The following is a 23144-nucleotide window of genomic DNA, read 5'->3' as shown; positions in this document are numbered from 1 at the left end:
AGGACGAGCAAAGGGGATGCATACAGAGCAGGAGACAAGTTGCAGGGGGAAACAGTGAGACGTCGAGAGCAGAGACAAAGCGAGAGATCCAGGGATTCAAAGAAAGGAGGAAAGGGGGAGAACGAATCCGCGCAATCGATGCGGTGCTGCGTAGGTATCAGGACCACGGGGCCCGTTCCAATATGCGAGCGTACGGTCAGTATAATACCGTCTGTAAGATACCTCGGCCATTTGTAGCGCCTTTGCGCTTTCCAGCATTATTTCGTTATTCACGCAGTCACGCAGCGGAGTCGTTGCTAGTATTATCGACATCGTGTCCTGTGTTGGCATCGTGGACACCGTCGACGTCGGCATCTTCGGAGTTCTCCCCATCTCCGTCGGCGGCGTCCCGTTCAGCCAGTCGGCTCTGGTAGATGTCGTCCTCGACGTAAAAGTCTTGCTCGCCGGAGATCATCGAGCCCTGGTGGCACGACGCCGCATGCTTCCACCTGGCACACAAAGTCAGCAAGAAGCGTGGGATCCAAAGACAGGGTAATGTCGGAAGAGCCACTTACCAGAAAATCTCCTTCACCTATACGCCGAAAGGCCATCAGTACTGGTGGTCACGAGCAGCAGGAATGTAGAGAATGAGACACGAGGGATGAGGGACGACCGCGCAAGGGCGCAGACAAGAGCAACATGCATCACGATGCAGCATGCAAAGCTGGGAAGAGTAAGACAAAAGCCACCAAGAGCACATGAATGAGCACCAGCGCGCTGATCACAAGGGCAAATTGCGAAGTGTAGGAACAAAGTAAGGAGAAGTCCAAGACCATTGTAACAAGCATGTGGTCATGTACGAAAGCTGAGGGGAACAGCGGAGAACCCAGCGGGAATAATAGGGAAATCAGCGCGCACCTTCACAGGCACGTCCTTAATCCCTTCGATAGGGACCCACTCCTTGCAGCGGTGACACCGCCCCTGGGTCATCCGTGCCTTCTCATGTTTGCCCACTTCCGCGCGGGCGACGATGCGGAACTCCATTGGCGGTGAGAACGGGAGCCCAGTCGAAGCAGAAATCCCTGCAGTCGTGGTCAGCGCTCGGTGAGAGGATGAATTCGGACGAAACCCACCATGGTTAAACTGCATATGATAACTACGGAGACATCAGGAGGAAGACTAGGGAACAGATGGAGGTACTCTGGATGGGGAGTCAGTGAGGTGGAGTCGGGCAAGTGAAAAAGCGTACCACTTATATGCGGAGAATTTCAGGGACAGCCACACTTTCGTCCCTCCACCGCCCCGTGTGGGGTCTTCGGAGCAGCAAGGACACAGGCCCACCTAGCATGCCGCATAGAGTCAGCTTATTAGCAGGCAAAGATGTGGGCTCGCAAGACTGACTTTAGTCCTTCCCTTGCCCTTGACAAAGCGGGGATGGTATAAACTGAGAGGATCAGTTGGCGGGTTAAACACGGCGTCAGAAAGGCCGTTTGTGGGACTACAGCGAACACGTCTGTTAGGTACTCTCAATACATAGTATACGGTTGTGTGCGTACCCGTCAGAGTTATACGAACTAACAGGGAACCGGCGGTAGAACAAAGAAAAATGCTTGTTCATCGGGATATGTTGAGGGAAGGTGCGGTTCGGGTATGAGGGAGGTCCAACAGAACCTTCAGGCTCGCTGCGCGAGTCACTCTCGTCGTCGGTTTCAGAAGTAAAACGGGGACGTTTGTGCTTAGATTGTGGTGCGGGTTCGGCGGCACGTCGCTTGTGACGCGTGGACGGCACATTGTGCTCGTCCGGCATTGTGTCGCCTTCAACTTGATGCATGCTGCGAGAGGAGGGTGCAATGCAGGCGGTGGTGGTTGCAAGAAGGCGCGTAGACTTGGAACGGGTCCCATAGCGGGACTCACGCACGGGTGGCGCCTTTATTCGAAGAGAAGGGTGAGCTCGGTCTGTAGTAGGTTGCGTACGGCTTTGTCTATGTTGAGAAGGTAGAAACTCCGACTGAGAGCTACTCGAGGACTCGGAAGGAAAGCGGGAGAGTGGGGAACCATCGGTCGATGGGGAAGAGGGCAACGAAGAGAGACTCGACAGAGGGGATAATGGGTCGAGCGCGTTCTTCAGAGCGGCGTCAGCGTATTTCGCCAGAGAAAGTAGGCTGCTCTTCTGTGGGCGCTGGTGAGAGTTGCGGCATGGGTCGCTTTGAGACGACGTGTGGTAGACCGGGGAAACGGAGGACGGGGCAGGCCGCCAGAAACCTGTCGGAGACGACGCAAAGAGGTATTGAAATGGTGTGATGGTAGAGTAAGGAGAGAAGGGCTTTGAGTACAGGCCAGAGGATGGCGATGCTGCCAAGTCGTTAGGCGGGGTAGGAACAAAGAAAGGCGAATCGTCGTGAGTGGCGACGGGGAGGACGTCGTGGGCGGCCTCAGCGGTGTCGCGGATAGCGGACTCGGGGTACACGTCGTATGCCTGTGCCCAGGTTCGGTGGTGGGGGACGAACGGCATGGCGGTGGCGGCGGTGGCGGGAGAGGAGCGCGTTGTTTGCGCGTTGTTTGGCTCCTGCTTTATTCCATTATCAGTAGGCGCCCGCGACTGTCCTCCGCCGCCATGCTCTTCGCCGCGTTCAGGCTCCTGCTCGCCGTCTTCGCCGTCCTCCACGCCCCGAGCCCCGTCGCCGCCTCTGCCCTCACCACCTCCATCTCCCCCAACGAGCGCCTCTGCTTCTACGCCGACGTAGACAAGGCCGGCGAGAAGATCGGTGTGAGTCCACATCTCCGCACAGTCTCTCCCGCTGATCCCATTCTCCCCAGTTCTACTTTGCCGTACAGGCAGGCGGTTCCTTCGACATCGACTTTGATGTCAAGGACCCCAACGAGGTCGTCATCCTCGACGCCACTCGCGAGCGGCAGGGCGACTACGTTCTCACCGCCAACACCGTCGGCGAGTATGCCTTCTGCTTCGAGAACGACATGTCCACCCTCACAGACAAGCTCATCGACTTTGATATCATGGTCGAGAGCGAGCCCCGTCGTGAACCGCCCGCAAAACCCGGCCAGATATCGGAACACACCAGCGCGCTCGAGGAGAGCATATTCCGCCTCAACGGCATGCTCATGAGCGTGAAGCGCTCCCAGAAATAGTCAGTGCGCCGACAGTCTCTGCCCTTCGCGTGTGCTCACCCTCCGTGCAGCTTCCACACGCGCGAAAACAGAGGTTTTGACATCGTGAGATCCACACAGAAGTGCGTCCGCTGTTGTCCGCTCCTCTCGTTTGCTGACCCTTCCCGCAGTCGATTATTCTGGTACGCCGTATTTGAATGCCTCGGCATCATTGGCATAGCAGTGTGCGTACTTTTCCGCCCGTGATGTGCCCGCCGTTGACGCTCGAGCAGAGTGCAAGTCTATGTTCTCCAGACGTTCTTCACAAAAACGGGCCGCAAGTACAAAGTATGACGTGCTGCATATACTCACCTTGTACTGTACATGTCACCCCAGCGGGTCTTGGGTTTCTCGGACGCATCATTATTAGCAGTTTATCCATGCATTGCGAGTATTGAGTCGACCGCCGTGGCAGAGGCCCTCGGTGTTCAAGACAAGATACAAAACTAATTATACGCGCTTCTTCATGGTTCCGTCTATCCTTTCAAGTCAAGCACACGGTACATTTGCGTCATTCTTACTTCCCACTCGTCCCATTCGTGCGCTTTCGTTCACATGTCCTGTCACGCCGTCTTGATCTTCATGTGCACCGACTTCGCCCGAGTGAGCTGGTCATATCCTGTGAATTGATCAGATTTCACTGCCCAGCGAATTAATGACATGATACTGACCGAATTTGCTCAGACTGATGCCCCGCCCGCTGTTCTTCACACCCGTCCACGCCAGCGCTGGGTCGAGGTAGTCGCATCTAGCCGCGCATCAGCGCACCGTGCACGGAACAGCAACACAAATCCCAGACGCACCTGTTCAGGAACACTGTCCCCGTTTGCAGCCTGTCAACGATCCCAAGGAAAGCCGACTCCGACGCCACATACTTCGCCGCGTCCGTCCACACCGATGCCGTCAGCCCGTACGGCGAATCGTTCATCAGTTGCACTGCCTCAGTATCGGAGGACACCTAGGAAGCGTCAGTGGCTGCACGCGGGAAGAGGCGAGGGGAGCAGTGATACCTTCTGGATGCCCACGATGGGGCCGAAAGTCTCTTCCTGTATATGAGTGAGCATGAGCGTGAAACACGAAGCGAGACAGAGTGTACCATCATGACGTCCATGCCTGAGCACCGCTGGTCAGTATTTGCCTCTGGGGCGCAGGGAACGTAGACATACTATGGTTCACATTGACTAGCACCTGCGGCGCGACGTACGCTGTATCCCTACATGCGCCCGGCATTAGCGTCAGCGCTAGCGCCCACCATACCATTTAGCTCAATGGGAGAGGGACGCACGGCTTCGCAGCGGGGAACAGCTCCTCCGGGATCAGCGCCTTTGCACCCGCTTTAACTGCGTTTATGAGGTTGGTAGTCGCTTCAGTCCTACGAGTGGTAGTCGTAAATAGCGGTGCACCCACCTGCATCTGCGACCTGCTTGCGGATCTTTTCCGCACTGGCGAGGCTCACGACCGGCCCCAGGTTCGTGTCCGGTAGTGTCGGATCGCCCAGCTTATATTTCTGTGCCAGTAAATGTAAGTACATTGTGCTGATGCGAGCCCAGGTTGAACGCGCACCTTGACGAGCTCGACGTATTTCGCGACGAAGGTGTCGTAGATATCCTCGTGGACGTAGATGCGCTAGACGCGAACCAATCATCCGAAAATGGGCGGTCTGCGAGGAGGCCGAACACACACCTCAATTGCACAACAGCTCTGGCCCGAGTTGAAAATCGCGCCTGGAAAGTGCCGCACACTGAACGAACAGCTACATGCATATAGCCAGCAAATTCCTCACCGTCGACCAATTCCGCCACCGTGTAGTCCAAATCCGCGTCCGCGCGCACGTATGCTGGATCTTTCCCACCAAGCTACAGAAGGCAAACACTCAGCGCAGTACATTGTGCTCCCAAACGTTTTCGCGAACCTCGAGCGCCACACCCTTGAACCCCTTCGCTTCTGCCGCGGCCAGGTCGATCGCCCGACCGCCGACGACGCTCCCCGTGAACGACACAAAGTCCACCAGGGGGTGTTGCACCGCGTGCGCTGTCAGTGCTGGTGAGAGGTGCAGCACCTGAACCGCGTCCCCCGGCACCCCCGCGCGCCTCAGCGCCAGCACGACGCGCTCCGCCGTCAGCGGCGTCTGCGGGGACGGCTTCAGGATCACTGAGTTACCCGCGATCAGGGCAGGCACGACGGAGTTTACGGAAGTGAGGTAGGGGTAGCTGGAGCGGGAGGTGTCAGCTGTGTTTACCGTGAGTGGACGCAGGATGTACTTCCAGGGCGCGATGACAAGCACCACACCGAGCGGGATGCGCTTGATATAGCGCTTGAACCCCGGCTTGTCCGTGTCCTTGAGAGATACGTCCGCCAGTGCTGTCTCCGCGATGGAGAGTAGGTATTCGGTGCGGTCGAGGAAACCGCGAATCTCCCCAGCACCCTGGGAGACGGGGCTGCAGCAGAGTTAGTCATGGCTCCATCAGAGAGTAGACACGTACCGGCCCATTTGCTGAGTCAATTCGAGCGGAATCTCATTGCTCATGTTACGGAACTCATCCTACAATCCCTCCAGATGTCAGCACGCGCGGACAGCTCTACTTAACGACGAACCATGAACCTCCGCCCGATCGCGATCCTGTCCTTCAGCGGGACGTGATGCCATTGTTTCTGGGCGGCAGCGGAACGCCCAATGACACTGTCCAGCTCGCTCTCCGACGGATAGGTCCGTGTTACCAGCGGCTGCTGGTTGTGCGGGCTAATCGTAGTCTGCGTCTGCGTGGTCGACATGGTAGATAAAAGTCAAGCAGAGGAAGTCTGCGTCCAGTTGATAGTGGTAAAATAGATATCGAGGAACATGTTGGGTCATCTCAGAGAACGCTCAAAGCTGCTCCAGATCTCCTCAGGATCTCCGTAAGATAGCTTCGGCCACATCACTCCATAGTCAATAGATATCTTCAGTACGTGTACACTAGTATATGCACCACCGTTCGCGGGCAGTGTTGCTAGTAAATACGAGGTCACCGGCCCCATCAATGTGCTAGGAAATAATCGGTCGGTTTAACAGTCAGGACATTGCATGGCAGAAATTAGAAGTCCAAATAAACACGACTATCAAGACAACGGTATCTCAGTGGTCGCGAGACTTTCTGAGGGGAGAGTGATTGGAGATAGACATGAGTCAGGGGACACATCAATACACCCTGCACTTACCTGTACTCACCCTCAGCGGCAACGCTGAGCTCCTCTACCTCTCCTTGTACGGTGGAGAGCGCCTCGGCAGCCGTGGCGTAGAAAAGAAGCTAGAACGGGTCAATGACGAAGCATAGGTAAGCTACTGCCCATGCATACCTGAGCTTTGACAAGCTCATTCAGATTCTTGATGGGCTCAGGCTGATGAATCACAGTCAGCGACATGGATGCACTGACTCAGTCTGACGAACGAACATTCTCCAGGACCGTCTTCATCAGGGTGATGGCAACCTCAGTCTTCTGAACGAGGTCATCCTCCGCGTTCTCGACCTCAAGGCGGGCAGCTTCTTGCTTCGTAGCGCTCGAAGTCTTCAACCTGATGCAACGTTCAAAATAACACCAACAGATGCAGGTGCGCATGCAGGCTTACACCTGTTTGGCAGCATCTAGCTCGAGCCTGCTCATACGGACAGCTTGGCGAGCCTTCATGGCGACCGCTATAGATGTTGAAAGCGTTGCCTGCCATGGCTGCAGGAACTGCGCTCTGATGGCTGCGTCTTGTTCAACACGGCCTTCGGAAATTTTCTCCCAAGCGCCGGAATATGTGTGGAGAGCCGTGGCTAACTTATCGTCAGGGCCGGCAGTCGCTTGCAATGTGGCTGCGGCAGCAGTTGTGGCACGTCCAAGGGCATGGGGGAGAGTCTTGTGTTGCGCAGCCGGTGGAGAGCTCCGGGCGGGCCTCGGAAGGTTGGTGCCCTTCAGGTTGGCTGCGGCGAAGTTGGTAATTTCGTGGCCGATGGTGGTCCCGAGCTCGGTGATGGACTCTTGGATTTGCGTGGGGTAGTCGTAGGTCTCGTTTTCGTAGACCTTGGTCACTCTAGGTGTTTTTCATTGACGCAATCATTCGGGAGAGTGGAGAAACACGTACTTAAGCAATATAAGATGAGTCTGGCGGAGGGCGTCGACGCGCGCCTCGAGGTCCTTGTATTCTGAACAAGGTTGAGAGGGAAAGCAGATGAAAAGCGAGGTGTCTACCTTGGGGAAGCTCTGTAATTTCGTCTGGAGCTACTTGACCCAACCGCTCCTTAGTTGCTTGGACGCTGGTGCTGAATCCTTTGGCCAGCTTATTTGCAGACTGGCCAAGATTGAGACCGGAAAAGTTGGACTGAAATTTGCTCCAACCGTCCATGGTTCCTGCGGAGATCGTAAGAGAGATGGAAGGGAAAGGGGAAGTGGAAGGTAGCCCGAGAGCAGTGGAAGGTAGCCTGCGAGCAGTGCAAGATTAGACGGGTATAGCGGCGGTGGTCGGGGTCTGCCTGAGGTCGCCCTACGGACGGGGTCCAGCCAGACGCGCTAAGACGCGTCACCTTGGAACGATCAAGTACTGACTGCAAACCACCATGGCTGCTGCCTCCGTATACTCCTCGCCCGGCTTTGACTTTTCCAATCAAACCCGGTATGTTCCCTTCTGTGCTGTTGTATTGGATATCTCACGTGGCTCATCTGTTCAGTAACTGTTTCCTCACCGAGAGAGGCATTCCCCTCCCAAAGGCAACTAGTACTGGAACGACCATTGTCGGCTGTCTCTTCAAAGATGGCATCGTACTTGGTGCGGACACGCGTGCGACTGAGGGCCCTATTGTAGCGGACAAGAATTGCGAGAAGGTAATGCGCGCACTGATGTCACCGTCTGCGATGTTTGACCGCTGAGTCGAGCAGATTCATTACATCACAGAGTCTATTCGATGCTGTGGAGCAGGAACCGCTGCTGACACGGAATTTACGACCGCACTTATCTCTTCTAACATGGAATTACACGCACTGTCAACCGGTCGCAAGCCAAGAGTGGTCACGGCCATGACCATGCTGAAACAGATGCTTTTCCAGTGCGTCCTGGACAAGTGATCGGTTTATCCGCTATCTCACGGCCTGTCGCTCTGATATAGATATCAGGGGCACATTGGTGCAGCACTCGTGCTCGGCGGCGTCGATGCTACGGGTCCTCATCTCTTCACCATCCATCCTCACGGTTCCACAGACAAGCTACCCTATGTCACCATGGGCTCTGGTAGTCTCGCTGCCATGGCAGTCTTTGAACACGGCTGGCGGCCAAACATGGAGGTGTGCAGTCATGATTATGCGCATACATGCACTGACGCCCACTTCGCAGAGGCAAGATGCGCTGAACCTGGTGACATTGGCCATCTCTGCTGGTATCTTCAACGATCTTGGTTCCGGCTCAAATGTCGATGCCTGCGTGATCACGGCTTCCCACACGGAAATGCTGCGCAATTATGTCAAACCCAATGAACGAGTACAGAAGGAGAAGAGCTACGGTTTCCGGCGGGGAACAACAGCATGGAAATCGGAAGACGTCCGTAGTCTGGTTGTGAGTGAGGACGTGATTCATGTGAGCGATGCGATGGACACTACTTAGATTGAGCATGTAAAGTGTACTCTATTATATTGAGCCTCTCCATGCATTTGGTCTGTGTTCGGGTCCGTCAAGGTGCAAGCAACATCATGAATAGTGTTTATGCAAGACTTCGACCATGTAGAATAATGTACAATGCGTGTAGATACGATATCAGCGACGAAACATTTTAGCACAGCATGGTAAACCTATACCAAGGAGGATCGAGTTAGGTGCTTATAACGTGGGCGACACCACGGCCACAAGAACTGAGATGTCTAAAAAGGCATGCGTTATCGTCAGCAAGTGACGTGCGAAAAGTAGTCGACTTACCGTCTGGTTTGCCTCCATGGAAGGATCTACCCTGCTCACGAGCCCTCCGCGCAAATGGCACCTCGTTGTCTCCAGCAACATCACGGTCACGTCTCTCTGATGCACGCGCCGCACGGGAGCACAACGCCTCGCTCAGCATCCCCGCCAGTGTGCTCCGTGCAAAGACACCGCGGACAGCGCTAGGCGTAGGATTGTGAGACCAAGAACCGTTCGCGATGAACGGCCGGCGGAAGCGAACAACTTCGTCTAGGACATCCTCATCCCAGAGATTGTCGCTCAGCCCGTCGCTGGCGAGAATGAGAATGTCATCGGCCTCCACGGGCAGCGTGAAGACATGCGCGTCGCGTGGTCGCGTGGGTGATGCTGGTCCAAGCTGCACTGGGGTGTTAAACTAGAGCAAGATAGTTTAATTTCCATGGACACATATAAACGAGAAGGAACTCACATTCCACCACATCTCCTCCGTTCTCCAAACTACGTCTTCGCCACGAATGAGCATGCCCATACAGTCCCCTAGATGAGCAATCCTGAGGATCGCGCCCAATTGCGGTCCAACATGGGGTTCGCCGATATGTCGAGGCTGAGGCTGGAGGAGGGAGGATTGGCACCTTGACTTCGCATGTGGTGTAGGAGAATGTTCTAGCACGGCGAGAAGAGCCGTAGAAGAGCCTTGCGTCACAGGTGGTCTAATTTTCGTGGGTGTATCTGCCATCTTCAGTATAGAATTTGCAGGCAGACCCTGACTGCAGCATCGTGAAATTGGGGCAGAAGTGTCAGGCTTCGACAATAGGTCCAGGACGCCGCCGGTTGATGGACAAGAAACCGTCGACGCAGATGAACCGCTGCTTGGAACAGTTCTTGAGGACAGTTTTTGCTCTGTGTCGAACTTCTCATTCGACCAAGAGTCTGGACTATGCACTTTCTGCGGAGCCACATGCGCACGCATGGTTTTGTCGAATGCTTTCTCCAGGATCATGAGTACATCGAGACCCTCCTCTAATTCGTCTAGCGAGTCTTCGAGATCTGTGTATAGATCAGCCGTATCTTCTTCAGAATCAGCATCAGACATGCTGAGGGATAGAGGTTATGAGTGAGCCGTATACTATTCGCGCGCCGGACGAACTTACTACAATTCTGGGCCGTCAGAGGCTGGTTCACTTAATGAAGCAGCCTCAACTTCTTCGGAGCAATAGTGCATCAACCTGCGGGCAAAGAGTGCACTCGGCGAAGGCTCTGTAGAACTCGACTTCGCTGCGAATGTCTGTCAGGAATGGCGGGTCCATACGCCACGCATCATGATGCTCACCATGGCTGCGCACTCGTGACCACCCACCAACCCCGTCTGCAACCCCCATCGCATTGCCGCGGACAAAGTATGCATCTTCTCCCACCTGGACAGCACGATTGAGACCCTCAAGTTCTTCGCCTGGATAGAGTGACCCTTCTGCGAATCCCAATTTCCCATGTCCATCGCGGCCTGCGACGCACCCTGCGCGAGAACGCTTGGGAATTCCATACGCACCTACGTCCAAATGATATTTGGTGCGCTGATGCTTGTGCTGAGATTTAGAAGTCACGCTACCGGCAGACGTTGCGTCGTTGTAGAACACAGGAACAAACGACTGGTAAGGGAAAAAAGGCTTCTGATGAGAACCAGGTATGTGGGATTCAGAATGGGTGGACGTAAGAGCCAGCGAATGTGGCGGAGGACCGGCTGAGTGGTTGTGAGACTGAGGAGTGTTCGGGGTGTACTGATTCGAATAAGGGGTATTCGGCTGCGCATCGGCCTCGGGTTTGCCTTCGACAGTAAGACGGGTGGTCGTTATCAGGTTATTGACCGGTCGAGAACTAGGAAGTGGTGGTGCTGGGGAGTCGTAGAACGACAGAGGAAGAGCGGACGGAGGGATAGCGTATAACGAGCGTGAAGACGACACAGAGTTGGAACGGACTCGCGAAGTAGACGAGCATGGCGATGATGTGATGGCAGGCCGAGGGAGGACGGTATACAGTCGTTTGTGAATGGGCTTCATCGCCGTCGAAAGCAGAGGAAACAGAGAAATCAAAGAAATGTGGGGTAGAGCATCATCCTCGGCCCGCACTATCTCCGATTCTCCCCGCATTCCCGATCACTCTTTCCGCCATTTTCCGCCTTCCTCCGACGGTCCGAGACACAGATTTACGTTTGGTGGCGGATGACATGAACACATGTGGTTCTCCACTTTCCACAAAATGCAGGAGGTCTAAACTCACTACAACACTTACACCAAAACTTCCAGACTTGTAGTGGGCAAGAGGCTGCCATATAATAGTTGCTAACTGTTGGAAAGTAGCGCCCAAATTTCTAGAGCTCCAGAAATTGGGGAGCGCCCAAGGGCAGACAAGCCGAGGGCATGATTACAAAGAAAGACAAAGAAGGAAATTTGCTTATATAAAGTGGAGCGTCTAGAACTGTATATATACAGAAATCTATTTTAGGACGCGAAATCACGCGCCCCGACGCATCTTGACCCGCCATCACTACCTTCCTATTTGGGAACTAAGGCGTGATTTCTAACAGGTTATGAGCCCCGGCTCTAGCCAATAAATACTTGGATAACAACAGCCCCTATTGTGGCTACAAAAATTGTTACCCCCTTACTAGTACGAGAACAAATAATGTCGACCAGCGCTGATAATACGAGCAATAGCAATGCTTACCGGATCCTGCTCCTGAAGGAAGACAATTGGCTCCCGTGGAAGCGCCACGTCGAGGCCATCCTTAATGATAAGGGTCTCCAGGAGTATGTGACCGGAAAGACACCGAAGCCGCAGCCGAGTAATGACCCGGCCAATAGGGCAGCGAGAGAGGCGGAGATTAGCGCCTGGGGAGAGAAGGACCTCAAGGCCCAGAACGTAATTGTGCTATCGCTGGGAGATTCCCAGATGGTGCACATCGCTGGAGCTGAGACGGCACGGGCCATGTGGGAGCAGCTTCGCACAGTCAAGGAACAGCGTGGACAGCATGGAATTCTCGCGCTGTGCCGGCGTTTTTACCGGATGCAAGCCAAGGAAGAAGATAATATCTCCAGTCACATTACACAGCTACGACAGATCCAGGAACAACTCCACCTAATGGGGAAGGTTGTTTCTGACGAAGATTTCCGGCTCATTCTGGCTACCTCATTACTGGAGAGCTGGGACTCTTTCCTCAGCTCTTACTTTGGCGCCGTGGGCGGCAATGTTGGCGCCGAAGGTGCTGACAACGTGCGCCCTCAGCTTACATCACAAGAATTGATTGCCATCATTCTTGATGAAAATAGGCGAAGGCACGAGCGTGGCGAGCGCGGTCAATCCTCGGACCAAGCCATGGTTGCCAAAGGAAAGAAGCGCCCCTTTGGGGAATACAAAAAATGTTTGATCTGCGGAAAGCCGGGACATCTTGGTAACGAGTGTCGGCACCGCGACAAGGTCAAATGTATGAATTGCGGAAAATTCGGGCATAAGGCCACGGATTGTTGGGCTAAAGGCGGCGGCAAAGCCGGACAGGGCCCGCCGATGAAACGGCAAAAGACGGAACGTGCTTACGAAGCGCGCGAGGTCGAATCGAAAGAGGATGAGGCAAAAATAGCCTACGATAATGATAGCGACACTGTATCTCTCGGATCTGATGGCGAAATCGCTTCTTTCTATGAGTGGTTTGCCGACTCCGGGACAACTTCGCACATTACAAATCGTCGTGAAGTCTTCGCGACCTATCAGGCGCTCGAAGATCACGCGATCATGGGCATCGGACCGCAACCAACGCAGGCATTGGGCCGCGGTACGGTCGATGTCGAAAGTAAAGTAGGAGACCGGAAAGTGAAATTCCGTCTCCACAGTGTACTGTATGCGCCGACAGCACCCAATAGCCTCCTCTCCATCACGCGTTTGGACGATGCGGGAGGAAGAGTACTTATGGGTAATAGTCGTGCAATACTAATAGATAAAAATAAACACACTCTTGCTATAGGCAAGAAAAATGGACGACTATATTCATTGAAATTGCGTCCAATAGTTCCACAACCTGCGCGAACCTATACTGCTAAGGAATACGGCCCGCATACCTGGGAAGAGTGGCACAAGATCTATGGCCATATCGGGAAACCAGCGCTTACGCGATTATATCGCGAAGGGCTTGTTGATGGCCTAGAAATCTCGCCAAGCCCAGATGAAATTAATTGCGAGGTGTGCATCCAAGCAAAGGCAACGCGGAAGCCATTTCCCAAAGAGACGGACGAGTGCAGCAAGGTACCCGGAGAATTAACACACACGGATGTGTGGGGACCTGCGCAGACAGCCGCTCTACAAGGGTGGAAATATTTTATTACATTTACCGATGATTACAGTCGTCGAAGTACAGTACTATTTATGAGGCATAAAGATGAAGTAACTGAAAAGGTAAAGAATTATATTACCTATATCGAGCGCAAGTTTGGAAATAAACCCTTGCGACTCAGGCTCGACAACGGTCGAGAATATATGAACACCGAATTAATTAACTGGTGTCAAATGAAAGGGATCGAGATGGGTCCGACTGCGCCGTACTCACCATCCCAGAACGGAGTCTCTGAGAGATTGAATCGCACACTGCTTGGACTAGCGCGCGCGATGATCTATGCGAGAGATCTACCTCGTTATCTTTGGGCTGAAGCGATTGCTCACGCAGTCTATATTAAAAATAGATCGCCTACCCAGGCGTTAAATGGGGCAACTCCCGAAGAAAAATGGAATGGGACAAAACCAAATATCTCGTACCTACAAGAATTCGGTTCCCCCGTATGGGTCCTCACGGAGGACGCAACACTATCAAAGCTAGCGCCCCGTGCCAACAAGTATATTTTTGTTGGATACATGGACGGACCCAAAGCCATCAAATATTATGATGCACATACGCGCCAGATTAAAATCTCGCATAATTTCCAATTTTCTTCGAATTCCCCGGACCATTTGCCCGGTAACGCGCCTCACGTGCCACAAGAGCAAATAGGATCCGACGTACCTATCCTCACAGCACAGCGTGAGGGGGAGCAAAATATATTTCCGGGCACTTTACCTAGCAATGCGTCAGACGTACCGCATGCGGAAAGAAGACCCGAAGTCCCAAACCTCACAACGACCGCAGACGTGCGGCGTGAGGGGGAGTTAGGAACTTCCGCGCCACAGTCACCTGCCAAAAATCCGCGAAAGTGCAGACAGGATGATGATCCTGATCAACGCGAGGAAAGCGGGACGGACGCACCAAGCCAGCCCAGACGAACCAGAAGAAAGACAGTTCGGCATGATTACCGTCTAATGCACGACCCAGAGGCAGACGAAGATCTGGATAATGATCCAGATAAATCAAATGCCGAATTAGTCTATATTGCGATGAGCGCCCACGGAAATGCGGATGCGGATGAGCCAAAGACGCTCAGTGATGCCAAGAGATCACTCGAGTGGCCCAAATGGGAACAGGCAGTCCAGACGGAACTCAATCAACTACAGGGTATGGAGACTTGGGAGTTAGTGGAACCTCCCGAAGATCGAAAACCCGTAGGAAATAAATGGGTTCTAGTTAAGAAAACAAACAAAGAGGGTGAAATAATCAAATACAAAGCCCGCCTGGTTGCGAAGGGATATTCTCAAATCCCAGGCATGGACTATACCGAGACGTTCGCGCCCGTAGTCCGCCTCGAAACCATTCGAGCTATCCTCGGGCTAGCCGCAATCTTAGATTGGGAGATCGGACAGATGGACGTGAAAGGCGCCTATCTCAATGGAACTCTCAAAGAAGAAGTGTATATGCGGCAACCCGAAGGATACAGCGATGGAACATACCGCGTATGTAAATTAAAGAAAACCCTCTACGGGCTAAAGCAGTCTGGCCGAGAATGGAATATCGTGCTGAACCGCAAGTTACTAGACGCGGGATTCAAGCACCTATTCTCGGATCCATGTGCGTACATTCGGATCAAAGGTGATAAGATAGAAATCGTCACCGTTTGGGTAGACGACCTATTAATATTCACCAATGATTGCGCACTGATGGACCAATTGAAGAGGGAACTCCGAAATATGTTCGAAGTTACCGACCTTGGCGAACCCCGAAAAATTGTGGGGATAGAAATTGAGAGAGACCGTTCAAAGCGGACAATCAAAATCTCTCAGACAAAATATATTGAGTCTATCCTACACAAGAATGGGCTTACGAACGCCAACACGGTCGGGATGCCTCTTGATCCAAATACAGTGCTTGAAAAAGAAGAACCCGAAACTGATGACGAATGCGACCGAGACAACGGATATGCATCGCTCGTCGGATCACTGATGTACGCGGCAATTGCCACGAGACCAGACATTGCTCACGCCATGCAACGGCTTAGCTCATTTACTGCCAATCCCGGAATGGCTCATTGGACTGCTGCTAAACGCGTCCTCCGCTATCTATCCGGAACACGAGAACTTGGAATAATCTACGGGCCAATTGCAGATGTCAAGCCCGAAGATCAATCCATATTTGTGGGCTACTCAGATGCAGACTATGCGAACGATATCCGAGATCGCAAATCAATCTCGGGATATTTATTTAAATTAGGAAATGGCACGATCACGTGGAGCTCAAAGAAGCAAACCACGGTCGCGTCATCCACCACGGAAGCCGAATACATGGCATCCGCCGAAGCGGCAAAAGAAGCCGTGTGGCTCCGAACACTATTCAAAGAAATAGGTTTCGAGCAACAAGATCCTACAATTTTATTCGAGGATAATACAGCGGCGATCTCAATCGCACGTGATCCCCAATTCCACGCAAAATCAAAACATTTTGATGTAAAACATCATTATGTGCGCGAAAAATTGAGGGATAAATATATTGATATCCACTACTGTCCCACGGAGGACATGATAGCGGATATCCTAACAAAATCACTCCCTAAGCCGAGGCACGAGAAGCTCACAAAGAAGCTCGGAATGCCCATCGGCTTGAGGGGGAGTGTTGGAAAGTAGCGCCCAAATTTCTAGAGCTCCAGAAATTGGGGAGCGCCCAAGGGCAGACAAGCCGAGGGCATGATTACAAAGAAAGACAAAGAAGGAAATTTGCTTATATAAAGTGGAGCGTCTAGAACTGTATATATACAGAAATCTATTTTAGGACGCGAAATCACGCGCCCCGACGCATCTTGACCCGCCATCACTACCTTCCTATTTGGGAACTAAGGCGTGATTTCTAACACTAACAAATCTAATCACCCGAACTTGTAGACCAGTTAGACACCGGAGACAGGGGCTAATATCTAAGTTCCTTACATTGTGGGAACATCTGCCTAACATTGTACATGTATGATGGCCCATATGTAGCTCTGACAGTCAAAAATATGTTTACAATGTAAGGCCCGATGTCTGGGCATGTGATACCCAAATCACACATTGATAATGTGTGATATTGTAACATATACAATATTCGCAGATGGCTATGTTACCATATAACATTCATCCAAAAATTTTAGGTCTTGTTCAGCATGTCCGGCAGGAAGAAATTCTGATCGACATTATGCCTTTCAGGGCAGACAACAGATTAAATATTGAACTAGTATAAGGACGACACAAAGTTACAAGATATGATCATTTGACATTTGACATTAAAGTCTATATATGAGGTGAGATGTCAGGGCCTCAAACCCTCAGCCTAATATTCAAACTATAAGGGGGTCGGACATCCATAGCGCTGCTAAGCAGCTTAATGAGTGGCACACTTGATGGCCACTTAGTGATTATTAGATTACTAAGTATACCGCTCAGCGGCTTTTCAACTGGTCATCAAATCTGCTGTATTCTTCCCTGCCCTCAACAGCGCAGCACTCACTGTGCTCGATCAACAGAGGTTCATCATCATGGCATCTTATCTTACCTCACCTCCACATGGAGCATTTGGAAACCCTCTACATCGATGGTGCACTACCCATCAACACAATTTTCCATTTCCTCCTTTGTCCTCCCAGCATACATAAGCTCTGGATTGGTCACTTTACTCACTCTGATTTCCTCCCCTATGCTGCCCATCCACCTAATAATATGGACCACCTTGAAGTCCTCATGGGTTCTCATGACTACATAATCCCCTTACTTGCACAGGATCTTCCTGCACTGCAGTGTCTTGCAGTCATACCAGAGCATCCTTCTGCCCTATTTCTCGATTTTGAGCTTCAGGGGGTGATAACAGTGCTCAATGCTGTATGCGTCTCTAAGAGCTCAACATTGCCCTTCCCTATGTTACATTGCACAGCCACAATCCAACTCGTTCTTTATTGTAAATGACCCACAACACCTTTGCATGGAATGTGGTCTTTTGAACATGCGCACGATCACCATCCGTGCTGCATGGGATGCAGATGAATTTACCTTATCTTCAACTCATCTGAGTGTTCTTGTAAGTTGCCCATTTCATTCATTGCTTCGCCGCCATTCACATCAGCACAGAACAGCTTACCAGGGTGGCTAGATCTCTTTCCTTCAGTATGACACTTGCATATAGTTGAGGGGTGCAGTGTCAGATTAGATGCTGATTGATCTGTGCAAGTCACTCAACTGTATTGTGGAGTGTTGGAAGTGCGAGATCTGATGTATTTCCATGTCATGTATGTGTAAAGAAGTCAAAGGACAACAAATGCAGCCAACAATCATACAGAACCCCTGCAGAATGCTCCACACCCAACTGCCTCCTAGTAGCCTTGTGCACATCTGATCAGTCAGGTTATCTACTGATATAAATCACTCATCTTAAGGACTATGTTAGACTGCCTCAGTAACATTGGAGAAGGATGACAAAGGAGGATGGTGCAGAGGAGGACAGCACAGAGGAGGGAAGCATAGAGGAGGGTGATGCACCTCTGGTGTTGTTACCAAGGGCTGCACGAATGATCTCCATGGCCTGTTGCACCTTCTGCGCAATAGCCTGAGTCTGACTTACATCGGTGTTAAGGGCCTGAATCTGGTTATGTAAATGGAGGGTGCTGAGGCCATAGCAGTGCACTCTGCAAACATTACTTGTGGTGAGTAGGCCACTGCTTTGCATGGCAGGAACGATTCCTAAGGTTCTGTGTTTCTGCCTTTCTCTCGTCATCTAATTATTTTTATCACATGCATTAATTATTTTGTATTACTCCTTAGTAGTTAATTACTTGTAAAGAGTGGTTCATTGCATTACATCACATGTTGTACTTTTATTTGGTATCTGTTTAAAGGTTTTACCATTTGTATTCTGTATTCACTCAAAACAGTTATTTTAGGTGAAAATCTACTAAAATTTGATGTTACACTAATAAGTATAAAGAACTCAGGTCTTTTTAGTTTGTGTATAATTTTTTAAAGCTCTGAAACTCTGTTTTTATTTCAACTAGTAACAATTCATTTTATACAGATACTAAAAATAAATAAAGTATTAGAATGACTTAAAATATTATTTGGCCACTCTAGATATCATCAACAACTGCATTACAATATTTTAGTATACTATTCATCTAATATTTTATTCACAAATATTTGATAACAGTACTGCAATAGTCCAGCATGCCAAGTTACAAGAAAATGCTAGTGCTTTTTAAATGAAAGCATTATAATAGTCTCTAATCTTATTCAATAACTAGTAAGCTTCTAACAATATTATACTCTTAACTTACTTATAAGATGTCATCTGAGTGTAGTTTATAAAAGCCTTATAATAGTGTATTAGAGTATGCAACATTTATAACAATAATATGTTATATCATCACATGAGTCTTATACATCTATTATGTCACCTATCAACTTTTTTCATACCATTTATCAGTTGATAAGTAGTATAATATGGATAATAAATTTATTTATAGCTGCCTGATAATAGTTTAACATATTGCTAAGTATTTCAGAGCAAAAATTATCTAAAAAATGGCTTTAAAATGATATTACTCTGTCCTTTTATTCAAACTATATAAGAATGTTACTAAAAATTGTTAGTACACCTCTCCTAAAAATGATCTTTAAAATTGCTTTAAAATGATACTATTATGTTGTTTTGTAAAAGTACATAAAAACATTACTAAAAAGTTCCTAGTATGCATTTTAAAAGACTCAGCCAAAAATGGCTCTAAAATGATATTACTATGTTATTTTGCAAAAAATATATATAAAAGTGCTACTAAAAAATGACTAGCATGCATTCTAAAAGACTCAGCTTCAAAATAGCTTCAAAATGATGCTACTTTCTCATTTTATAAAATTCATATAAAAACATTACTAAAAAGTGATTAGTATGCATTCTAAAAGACTTGGCTGAAAGATGGCTTCAAAATGATATTACTATGTTGTTTTGCAAAAAGTGTATAAAAATGTTACTAAAAAGTGACTATTATGCATTTTAAAAAATTCGGCTAAAAATGGCTTCAAAATGATATTACTATGTTGTTTTATAAAAGCTATATAAAACAGTGTTGTTACTGACCGTTTATAACCCGTATGACCTGACCAGGTTATTACCGTTCAGTGGGTCAGTCATTTCAATTCCCAGCAGAGTAGGGGTCAGTCGGGTCAGTGTTCGGAGATTGCCGGAAGGTCAAATAGTCACGTGTATGGTCAAATTAGGCAGCTGTCACACTATTCCTGGCCACTTCCAACCAAACTCTTCATTGTTCTCGCCACTGCAAACTTCCTTCATCACTGAATTACTGACAACTTATGGCCCGACAAAAGTCATGGCTCTGGGAGCACTATTATCAAGATGAGGACAAGGTCAACAGCAGTTTCTTTGAGGCACGGTGCATGTACTGTGCTGTGGTAAAGCTGAAAGAAATTCAGCTTCTCGAAGAGAAAGCAGTTGCGGAGGGAAAATTAATGGTGGTGTGGTCTAAGAATATTCTTCTTCAAGAGGGTATGTTTATTTTACTGGTGACATGAATGATTACTGGCTCACATGGACAGTAGCACAGAAAAAAGTCAAGATGGCCACTGGGAAGATCTCCGTCCTCGTGAATCATCTTATAACATGTGAATATGCACCTAAAAATGTCAAGGATAAGGTAAAGAAGTATAAGAAAAAGAAGAGCAAAGTGGCAGACATGGACAAGGATTCCGACTCAGACTCGGATGTGGCCCAGCCACCATCGCTGCAGCCAGGTGTAGGTCAGAAGCGCAAGAATAAAGGTACAGACTCTGGAAAAAACAAGAAACAGAAAACATTTACGGTCATGGCTGCAAAAACTCTGCCCTTCAATTTGAGCAGACAGCAGGCCTTCAAGACACAACTCATCCAAGCATTTGTCTTTGCAGGTTGGTCCTTCAATTCAATATCAGACCCTAAAGTGCAGAAATTATTCCATGATTTCGCACCTGGTGCAAGAGTTCCAACACAACAGCGACTGGCCGGTCCGATATTGACACGTGAAGTTGTGCGGATTGAGGGCGAGATGAAGGCAAACTTATGACCTGGTGCCTACAGTGTCTTGCAAGGAGACAGCTGGAAAGATTGCTCAAAAAAGCATCTGATCGCATTTATGCATACCACGGAATGAGAGGTCAGTCAGTGAAAGTGGTTAAAGTGTATATTCTTGGCTGACCATTGTCCCGGCAAACTTCAGGCATATGTCTTACATGTCTTTGATACATCTGCAAAGCGAAAGACAGGTGCCAACCTATTCATTCACATGGAAGAGGAATATCGGTACATTACAAACACACTGAAGCTCAAATTCATTGGACTCTGCAGTGATGCCGGGAGCGATGAACGAAAAGGTCGCATACTCTTCTTGCAGAAATACCCATGGGCACTAGCCGCAGACTGCTGGAGCCACTAGGTGAGTATTCTCCATGTGAGAGTGACAAACACGATGCTTATATGAGGTAGATTTGTTTGATGCTCGGGGACTACTACAAACACAATCCACAAGTCAAGACCGTTGTCGATGCGGCTCTTAAAGTGATCAAATGGTTCAATAACCACTCGTTCGCTCTGGGTGTTTTGAACGAAGAGCAGCAATTAATGTATCATAAAATTCTGGCACTTATCTTGCCGGTTATCACTCGCTGGACTTCCCACTTTTGCTCCTTATTGTGCCTGCTCGAGACCTGGAAAGCACTTCAGATCACCTCAATCAAGCACGATGTGAAGTTGATCGAGTCTGCAGGAAGAAGTGTCAAGTCCAAGAGAAAAGCAAAGCGAGTGCTTCAGCACGTCCGAAATGATGAATGGTGGAAGAAATTGGTCATGTCAGTGTTTATGCCTGTGAACGAGAATCTAGTCTGCTGACAAAGATAAAATGTACAGTGTCAAGATGCATATCGAGCCTCTTGTAATCACAACAAATGTATCTCAAGGTGCAAATACACGCTGTGATCAGGTACTGCTTCTCCTTGGGAATCTCTATCGCAGTTATTTCAACATTCGCAAGAACGATCGTACTATTCCCGATGCCGAGGAAGAAGACGAAGCACATCCTGTGACTGCGATTATGGAAAGCATCGAGAAGCGCTGGCAAAAAGCAGATCAAGATTTGTTTATCACTTGCCTCTTCCTAAATCCGTTCATTAATTCCTCGTTGCTCAACGGCACAACACTCTCTGTGGCCATGATCATGGGCATCATTCACCGGCTCTATCTTCGAGTCTTCCGCACTGAGACTCCGCCCGAGGATCTCATGCGCAGTGTCTATGAGTACCATATGCGCTTCGGTATGTTCTTTGCAGAGAACTGGCCGTTGAATGATTTGAAAGAGGGCCTGAAGGACGAGGTATGTGGCATAATGATCAGAGTATGCAATTTTATTCTGGATATCTTCTCCGTCACCTACAGGATGGAACGTGTGACCCGCTACGTGTCTGGCGCATTCTGGACAAGAAGAACTCTCTCGTCAAACTTGCCGACCTTATTCTCAGCTTTGTGCCGAGTTCAGCAACTACGGAGCGCCTCTTTACCAAGATGGATGATACAAAGACAAAAAAGTGCAGCTGACTAGGAATACAGAAGAACCGGGACATGGCATATGTCAAGACAGAGATTCGTCGCCAGCAAGCTAAGGAGGGTACAGCGTGAAAGTGGCTTAAGCGCCGCTTCGGGAATGTCGAGACATTGGCAGATTGTGACAAGACTGGTAGTAGGATGCAAGACGAGCAGCTCCTTCAGGATGCAGGTGAGCAGTCCCGGAGTGATAGCGAGACTGACAGCAGCGATGGCTCGGATGCGGATTCGGATGCAGTCGACAACCATGGGAGCCCGCGAACATTCCGTGGCATGGCGCGAGCACTGCAGAAGGCAGCTGATGAAGATTCTGATGACTCGGATGTTGGCGAAGTTGTCGAACAGCAATCCTCGAGTGCTGGCATTCCTCCGCGATGTGTAACTGAATCTCTTAGCTGCTCAGAGTTTTTAGCCAATCACTGACTCTTGCTCTGGCTCAGATTCGTTGCTTCTTTAGGAGAAAGCGTCTATTCACGATCAAGAAATTGTTCAATTGGTCAGTGGAGGTCGGATGAGAGGAATTCGGGTGGCAGGGTGTAAAGAACTACCGCGAGGAGGCAGTTTTTTACGAACTAATTTTGCGCATCAACGAGGAGGAGACAGCTCTGTCAACGAACACTTCAGCTGGCCCATTGAGGCCATCTGAGAGCTCTGTGATCTGCATAGATGATGACTAGAGCATTGTATTGACTGTAATGTACATTGTCCCTTTGCTACCGAGAAAAATAAGCATTTCACCCTTTCTGACCCGACTAACCGTAGGTCATTTAGGGTCATTTCAATCCTCAATTGACCCCAAATAACCTTAAAGGTAATTACCCGGGTCAGTAACAACACTGATATAAAACATGACCAAAAAGTCATTAATATTCATTTTACAAGGATTACTTTAATAGCCTACAATGTCATGTACCTACTCCAAGGTAACTATCTCATAGAAGTTTCTTAGAATTTTTGATTATATAGTCATGTTACAATTTTCCTAATATCTTTATAAATTTTTCGAATTTTTATCTACATCTTTGCTCCAATATGACGCCTAATACCAGTTTGTAAGCACCTTACAGTAGTCTGACATGCTACTTATTATTTTTAATAAAG

General features: G+C 49.5%; 9 protein-coding genes across 9 annotated transcripts; 5 read left to right on the top strand and 4 right to left on the bottom strand.

The window, feature by feature from the left end:
- Nucleotides 1-277: 277 nt before the first annotated feature.
- On the bottom strand, nt 278-1786 carry SCP_0802680 (hypothetical protein; the record flags this gene model as incomplete). Its single annotated transcript, XM_027760858.1, has 7 exons — nt 278-488; nt 555-571; nt 898-1061; nt 1113-1135; nt 1232-1320; nt 1381-1477; nt 1536-1786. The coding sequence occupies 7 exons, from the start codon at nt 1784-1786 to the stop codon at nt 278-280; spliced, it is 852 nt and encodes a 283-aa protein (XP_027616659.1).
- An 807-nt stretch (nt 1787-2593) lies between these two features.
- Nucleotides 2594-3438, top strand: SCP_0802670 (Uncharacterized membrane protein; the record flags this gene model as incomplete). Its single annotated transcript, XM_027760857.1, has 5 exons — nt 2594-2746; nt 2797-3125; nt 3177-3227; nt 3276-3329; nt 3378-3438. The coding sequence occupies 5 exons, from the start codon at nt 2594-2596 to the stop codon at nt 3436-3438; spliced, it is 648 nt and encodes a 215-aa protein (XP_027616658.1).
- Nucleotides 3439-3707: 269 nt separating this feature from the next.
- SCP_0802660 (Probable betaine aldehyde) lies at nt 3708-5916 on the bottom strand (the record flags this gene model as incomplete). Its single annotated transcript, XM_027760856.1, has 15 exons — nt 3708-3763; nt 3816-3892; nt 3948-4102; nt 4155-4190; nt 4241-4257; nt 4311-4357; nt 4430-4484; nt 4552-4651; nt 4708-4770; nt 4828-4868; nt 4928-5000; nt 5057-5354; nt 5406-5582; nt 5628-5686; nt 5740-5916. The coding sequence occupies 15 exons, from the start codon at nt 5914-5916 to the stop codon at nt 3708-3710; spliced, it is 1431 nt and encodes a 476-aa protein (XP_027616657.1).
- Nucleotides 5917-6256: 340 nt separating this feature from the next.
- Nucleotides 6257-7507, bottom strand: SCP_0802650 (Protein GVP36; the record flags this gene model as incomplete). The annotated part of the gene is made up of 7 exons (XM_027760855.1): nt 6257-6275; nt 6340-6428; nt 6478-6519; nt 6574-6694; nt 6749-7195; nt 7247-7307; nt 7354-7507. 7 exons carry the CDS (start codon nt 7505-7507, stop codon nt 6257-6259), a joined length of 933 nt encoding a protein of 310 aa, XP_027616656.1.
- A 211-nt stretch (nt 7508-7718) lies between these two features.
- Nucleotides 7719-8755, top strand: SCP_0802640 (Probable proteasome subunit beta type-2; the record flags this gene model as incomplete). Its single annotated transcript, XM_027760854.1, has 5 exons — nt 7719-7774; nt 7830-7983; nt 8038-8204; nt 8265-8439; nt 8489-8755. 5 exons carry the CDS (start codon nt 7719-7721, stop codon nt 8753-8755), a joined length of 819 nt encoding a protein of 272 aa, XP_027616655.1.
- Nucleotides 8756-8968: 213 nt separating this feature from the next.
- Nucleotides 8969-11094, bottom strand: SCP_0802630 (hypothetical protein; the record flags this gene model as incomplete). Its single annotated transcript, XM_027760853.1, has 6 exons — nt 8969-9009; nt 9065-9455; nt 9510-10134; nt 10192-10315; nt 10371-10586; nt 10647-11094. 6 exons carry the CDS (start codon nt 11092-11094, stop codon nt 8969-8971), a joined length of 1845 nt encoding a protein of 614 aa, XP_027616654.1.
- A 625-nt stretch (nt 11095-11719) lies between these two features.
- SCP_0802620 (hypothetical protein) lies at nt 11720-16066 on the top strand (the record flags this gene model as incomplete). The annotated part of the gene is made up of 1 exon (XM_027760852.1): nt 11720-16066. The coding sequence occupies one exon, from the start codon at nt 11720-11722 to the stop codon at nt 16064-16066; it is 4347 nt and encodes a 1448-aa protein (XP_027616653.1).
- A 3702-nt stretch (nt 16067-19768) lies between these two features.
- Nucleotides 19769-22037, top strand: SCP_0802610 (hypothetical protein; the record flags this gene model as incomplete). The annotated part of the gene is made up of 5 exons (XM_027760851.1): nt 19769-19961; nt 20015-20208; nt 20934-21295; nt 21354-21816; nt 21879-22037. The coding sequence occupies 5 exons, from the start codon at nt 19769-19771 to the stop codon at nt 22035-22037; spliced, it is 1371 nt and encodes a 456-aa protein (XP_027616652.1).
- Nucleotides 22038-22184: 147 nt separating this feature from the next.
- On the top strand, nt 22185-22558 carry SCP_0802600 (hypothetical protein; the record flags this gene model as incomplete). Its single annotated transcript, XM_027760850.1, has 2 exons — nt 22185-22421; nt 22484-22558. 2 exons carry the CDS (start codon nt 22185-22187, stop codon nt 22556-22558), a joined length of 312 nt encoding a protein of 103 aa, XP_027616651.1.
- Nucleotides 22559-23144: the final 586 nt, after the last annotated feature.

This window comes from Sparassis crispa (genome assembly GCF_003851025.1).
Source record: "Sparassis crispa DNA, contig_000007F, whole genome shotgun sequence".
Lineage (NCBI taxonomy): Eukaryota > Fungi > Basidiomycota > Agaricomycetes > Polyporales > Sparassidaceae > Sparassis > Sparassis crispa.
The sequence above is the reverse complement of the archived record's forward strand: the minus strand, read 5'-3'. Positions and strand labels throughout refer to the sequence as shown.